A 6,473-nucleotide genomic window follows, 5' to 3' on the forward strand; every position below is an offset into this window, starting at 1 on the left:
TGTGTATGTAGTTACAATAAATTCATTTTTCACTGCTAGATGATAGTCTAAGAAAATAAGTCATTTCATTAATCCATTCTTTCATCTGTGGACATTTAGGGACCTTTCAGTTGTCTTGCAATTATAAATAATGCCCACAGTAAGAAATGCTGAGAGAAATTCTTATGGATGGAGGAATTGATATTAGATATAATTTCAGAAGTTTGGGAAGGAATGACTACCTCTTATTTAGAGTTAACTGATTTTCAACAAGGGTGCCCAAAAAATCTGGTGGGGAAAACATGTTTTTTTTTCAATGAATGGTATTGGGATATTCAGATAGTCATACGTAAAAGAATGAAACTGGATCCCTGTATCACACTATACATGAAAATTAACTCAAAATTGATTATTGAAAAAAAAAATTGATTATTGACCTAAATGTAAGAGCTAAAACTATAAACTTACTGGGAAGAAAAAAACCTAGATTGATATCTTCTTGGATTTAGGTTAGATGCTGGTTTCTTAATGAGATCCCCAAAACACAGCAATAAAAGAAAAAGGGTAAATCAGACTTCATCAAAATTAAAACCTTCTGTGCTTTAAAGGAAATCATCAAAAAAAAAAAAGAAAATATAACACACAGAATCAGAGAGAAAATATTTGCGAATCATGTATCAGATTAGGGACTTGTATCAGAATGACTGAAAAATACAACTCAACAATAAAAGTACAAATACCTTAATTTTTAAAATGAGCTAAGTATCTCAACAGACAGTTCTCCAAAAGAGACATGCAAATGGTAAGAAAGCACATAAAAGATGCTTAATATGCAAATTAAAACCACAATGAAGTTTCCATTTCAACAACTGAGGCCCGAAGATTCTGGGTTACAACCCAGTAGGAAAATTTGGCCTCTGACTGAAGAGGAGACCCATGTAATGTTTGAGAAGACAGCAAAATTCGTCAGAGAGAACCTTCAGCTGCTGGTCAACAGGTCCTATGGCACCCATGGTTTCAGGCGGCACAATGACTGGACAGTGTACTATGTGAATGAGATGATCTTGAAGTTGGTTGTGGGTATCTCTGGTGACAAGCTGGTTTTGCTTGGGAGGTACTTTGGAAAATTCCCTAAGACCCACAAGTTTCAGTTGGACATATCAGCTCTGGATTACCTTGCACCCTATGCCAAGAATGGGGCTTCCCAGGTGGCGCTAGTGGTAAAGAACTTACCTACCAATGCAGGAGACATAGATGTGGGTTCAATTCCTTGGGTGAGGAAGATCCCCTGGAGGAGAGCATGGCAACCCACTCCAGTAGCTTGCCTGGAGAAAGGACATGTACAAAGGACCCTGGCAGGCTACCGTCCATAGTCCATAGGGTCACAAAGAGTTGGACATGACTGATCAACTTAGCACTGTGCCAAGACTAAAGTGTCCCTGAAGCAGAGCAAGCCTTCCTGTCTGGGAACCATGAGCTGAAATCTGGACTTGGTTGAATTACTGGAAATACTTCTCAGTACTAGGGAGTCATGGGGAACTCCATGGTAGACATCCCTTTGACTTTTGGGGTAGCAGCAAAGTCTACACAAGACTGCAGGAGAGTAGACACCATGATTATGGTGGTATTTCCTCAAGCAGACATTGGGGAGTACATTTGGCATGAAGAGATGTTGACTTTAAACCATCAGGAGGACCTGGGGCTGTGTAGATTGGCCTAGCTTTGATTCCTGCGTCTGTAGACCCCAGCATCATGTTGGATTTTGTCAACACTGTTACCTGTTCAGGGACTTCTTGATTTAATATTCTCTCGATTATGGACAAATGCAAGCTGGATTCTCATGCAGAAATGGCTCAAAAATGGAGTCTTGGATCTTTGTGATTGTGAAATAGAATACTGTGTTTTATATTTGAATCAGAGGGCTTTTTGTATTAACAAGTTCTAAATTGTTGGAACTGAGGACAAGAGGAGCTTATTATTGTTATCTGTGATAATACTATTTTACAAATATAAGAACATAATGGATTTTCTTATTTATTAATACAACGAAAGATAGATATTGCCATATCAGAATACTAGGGCATGTCTGGAATTTTACAAATGAAATTTGGATAAAATATACGAGCAGTTTATTCTGATGATTTTCTATATGGTAGGTGCTGTGTGGTGTGGAAGAAAAACTTGGATTCAAGCAACAGTTCTCACATCTACTAGATGTATGACCTTAGATGGGGCATTAAACTTTAATAAGCTTCATTTCTTCAAAAAAATAGTTTAACTGTCTTCCTAAGCATAGTTCTTAGCATTAGAAATCATAACTGTAAAGCACTTAGCACAGTGCCTGGCAAATGATAGGTGTTGAATAAATAGTAAGAATTATTACTGAGATGATTCTACTGAGTGTTTCTGTTACTGAGTAGGATCTTATGAATATAATTTGATTATATCTTGACTTTTAGAAGCAGTTTTTCAGTCTTTCTTGAATGATATGATCTCATGCTGAATGTTATTTTTATCACCTTGATTTCCTAAAACAATTTCTCTGATAAATCTTTTGTTTTGTTTTTTAATTAAAAAAATTTTAAATTGAAGTATGGTTGATTTACAATGGTGTGTTGGTTTGGGGTGTACGGTAGGGTGATTCAGATATATGTATATACATATACATACATATATTCTAATAAATCTTAACTTACCTGACTGAACTGGGTGAAAAACCACTAATCAGAGACTGCAATAATAATTCAGCTCTACCATCCTTCCCTGTGCCTTCCAAAATTATTTTTAGGATTTTAAAAATATTTTTTCATTTTGCTGTATGGCAAAAGCCAACACAGTACTGTAAAACAATTATCCTTCAATTAAAAATAAATAAATTTTAAAAATTTTAATGAAAAACATTACAAATTTTTAAACTACCTGTATTGCAAGGCAATTTCTTTAGTGAATATACTGCTTATTTTAAATTCTAAAGGTAGCATCTCTAAAATAAAGCATTTTTCAATTACCAAAAAAAAAAAAACTGAACTGCACAATAAAATAGGAGTTTAACTATTTCACACACTACAATAGTTAAAGTTAAAAAGATAGACAGTAATTAGTGTTGTTGAGAATATGGAGAAATTAGAACCCTTATACATTGCTGCAGAAGTGCAAAATAGTGCAGCTACTTTGGAAAAGAGTTTGACCATCATGGTCAACAAAAGAGTCTGAAATGCAGTACTTGGATGCAATCTCAAAAATGACAGAATGATCTCTGTTCGTTTCCAAGGCAAACCATTCAATATCACAGTAATCCAAGTCTATGCCCCAACCAGTAACGCTGAAGAAGCTGAAGTTGAACGGTTCTATGAAGACCTACAGGACCTGTTAGAACTAACACCCAAAAAAGATGTCCTTTTCATTATAGGGGACTGGAATGCAAAACTAAGAAGTCAAGAAACACCTGGGGTAATAGGCAAATTTGGCCTTGGAATACGGAATGAAGCAGGGCAAAGGCTAATAGAGTTTTGCCAAGAGAACACACTGGTCATAGCAAACATCCTCTTACAACAACACAAGAGAAGACTCTACATATGGACATCACCAGATGGTCAACACCGAAATCAGATTGATTATATTCTTTGCAGCCAAAGATGGAGAAGCTCTATCAGTTCAGTTCAGCCGCTCAGTCGTGTCTGACTCTTTGCGACCCCATGAATCACAGCACACCAGGCCTCCCTGTCCATCACCAACTCCCGGAGTTCACTCAAACTCATGTCCATCGAGTCGGTGATGCCATCCAGCCATCTCATCCTCTGTCGTCCCCTTCTCCTCCTGCCCCCAATCCCTCCCAGCATCAGAATCTTTTGCAGTGAGTCAACTCTTTGCATGAGGTGGCCAAAGTATTGGAGTTTCAGCTTCAGCATCATTCCCTCCAAAGAAATCCCAGGGCTGATCTCCTTCAGAATGGACTGGTTGGATCTCCTTGCAGTCCAAGGGACTCTCAAGAGTCTTCTCCAACACCACAGTTCAAAAGCATCAATTCTTCAGCACTCAGCTTTCTTCCCAGCCCAACTCTCACATCCATACATGACCACTGGAAAAACCATAACCTTGACTAGACGGACCTTTGTTGGCAAAGTAATGTCTCTGCTTTTGAATATGCTATCTAGGTTGGTCATAACTTTCCTTCCAAGGAGTAAGCATCTTTTAATTTCATGGCTGCAGTCATCATCTGCAGTAATTTTGGAGCCCCCCAAAATAAAGTCTGACACTGTTTCCACTGTTTCCCCATCTATTTCCCATGAAGTTATGGGACCAGATGCCATGATCTTCGTTTTCTGAATGTTGAGCTTTAAGCCAACTTTTTCACTCTCCTCTTTCACTTTCATCAAGAGGCTTTTTAGTTCCTCTTCACTCTCTGCCATAAGGGTGGTGTCATCTGCATATGTGAGGTTATTGATATTTCTCCCAGCAATCTTGATTCCAGCTTGTGCTTCTTCTAGCCCAGCGTTTCTCATGATGTACTCTGCATATAAGTTAAATAAGCAGGGTGACAATATGTAGCCTTGACATACTCCTTTTCCTATTTGGAACCAGTCTGTTGTTCCATGTCCAGTTCTAACTGTTGCTTCCTGACCTGCATATAGATTTCTCAAGAGGCAGGTCAGGTGCTCTGGTATTCCCATCTCTTTCAGAATATTCCACGGTTTATTGTGATCCACACAGTCAAAGTCTTTGGCATAGTCAGTAAAGCAGAAATAGACGTTTTTCTGGAATTCTCTTGCTTTTTCCATGATCCAGCGGATGTTGGCAATTTGATCTCTGGTTCCTCTGCCTTTTCTAAAACCAGCTTGAACAACTGGAAGTTCATGGTTCAGGTGTTGCTGAAGCCTGGCTTGGAGAATTTTGAGCATTACTTTACTAGCGTGTGAGATGAGTACAATTGTGCGGTAGTGTCAGCAAAAAGAACACTGGGAGCTGACTGTGGCTCAGACCATGAACTCCTTATTGCCAAATTCAGACCTAAATTGAAGAAAGTAGGGAAAACCACTAGACCATTCAGGTATGACCTAAATCAAATACCTTATGATTATACAGTGGAAATGAGAAATAGATTTAAGGGACTAGATCTGATAGATAGAGTGCCTGATGAACTGTGGACGGAGGTTCGTGACATTGTACAGGAGACAGGGATCAAGACCATCCCCATGGAAAAGAAATGCAAAAAAGCAAAATGGCTGTCTGGGGAGGCCTTACAAATGGCTGTGAAAAGAGAAGCAAAAAGCAAAGGAGAAAAGGAAAGATATAAGCATCTGAATGCAGAGTTCCAAAGAATAGCAAGAAGAGATAAGAAAGGCTTCCACAGTGATCAATGCAAAGAAATAGAGGAAAACAATAGAATGGGAAAGACTAGAGATCTCTTCAAGAAAGTTAGAGATACCAAGGGAACATTTCATGCAAAGATGGGCTCAATAAAGGACAGAAATGGTATGGACCTAACAGAAGCAGAAGGTATTAAGAAGAGGTGGCAAGAATACACAGAAGAACTGTACAAAAAAGATCTTCTTGACCAAGATAATCATGATGGTGTGATCACTGACCTAGAGCCAGACATCCTGGAATGTGAAGTCAAGTGGGCCTTAGAAAGCATCACTATGAACAAAGCTAGTGGAGGTGATGGAATTCCAGTTGAGCTATTTCAAATCCTGAAAGATGATGCTGTGAATGTGCTGCACTCAGTATGCCAGGAAATTTGGAAAACTCAGCAGTGGCCACAGGACTGGAAAAGGTCAGTTTTCATTCCAATCCCAAAGAAAGGCAATGCCAAAGAATACTCAAACTACTGCACAATTGCACTCATCTCACACGCTAGTAAAGTAATGCTCAAAATTCTCCAAGCCAGGCTTCAGCAATACATGAACCGTGAACTTCCTGGTGTTCAAGCTGGTTTTAGAAAAGGCAGAGGAACCAGAGATCAAATTGCCAACATCCACTGGATCATGGAAAAAGCAAGAGAGTTCCAGAAAAACGTCTATTTCTGCTTTATTGACTATGCCAAAGCCTTTGACTGTGTGGATCACAATAAACCATGGAATATTCTGAAAGAGATGGGAATACCAGAGCACCTGACCTGCCTCTTGAGAAATCTATATGCAGGTCAGGAAGCAACAGTTAGAACTGGACATGGAACAACAGACTGGTTCCAAATAGGAAAAGGAGTATGTCAAGGCTATATATTGTCACCCTGCTTATTTAACTTATATGCAGAGTACATCATGAGAAACTCTGGACTGGAAGAAGCACAAGCTGGAATCAAGATTGCTGGGAGAAATATCAATAACCTCACATATGCAGATGACACCACCCTTATGGCAGAGAGTGAAGAGGAACTAAAAAGCCTCTTGATGAAAGTGAAAGAGGAGAGTGAAAAAGTTGGCTTAAAGCTCAACATTCAGAAAACGAAGATACCACCCTTATGGCAGAAAGTGAAGAGGAACTAAAAAGCCTCT

General features: G+C 38.9%; 1 protein-coding gene across 1 annotated transcript; it reads left to right on the forward strand.

Moving 5' to 3' along the window:
* The first annotated feature begins 827 nt into the window (after window positions 1-827).
* On the forward strand, window positions 828-1,699 carry LOC100850347 (60S ribosome subunit biogenesis protein NIP7 homolog). The gene is made up of 2 exons (XM_005212130.3): window positions 828-1,174; window positions 1,543-1,699. Exons 1-2 carry the CDS (start codon window positions 828-830, stop codon window positions 1,697-1,699), a joined length of 504 nt encoding a protein of 167 aa, XP_005212187.1.
* Window positions 1,700-6,473: the final 4,774 nt, after the last annotated feature.

Source organism: Bos taurus, chromosome 10, assembly GCF_002263795.3.
Source record: "Bos taurus isolate L1 Dominette 01449 registration number 42190680 breed Hereford chromosome 10, ARS-UCD2.0, whole genome shotgun sequence".
Classification (NCBI taxonomy): domain Eukaryota; kingdom Metazoa; phylum Chordata; class Mammalia; order Artiodactyla; family Bovidae; genus Bos; species Bos taurus.

Excerpts from the sequence above, each read along its gene's own strand:
- LOC100850347 (XM_005212130.3), top strand. The coding sequence starts at position 828 with ATGAAGTTTCCATTTCAACAACTGAGGCCCGAAGATTCTGGGTTACAA. Across the intron at positions 1,175-1,542 it reads CTTGCACCCTATGCCAAGAA|TTTTGGGGTAGCAGCAAAGT; the intron begins TGGGGCTTCCCA and ends CATCCCTTTGAC.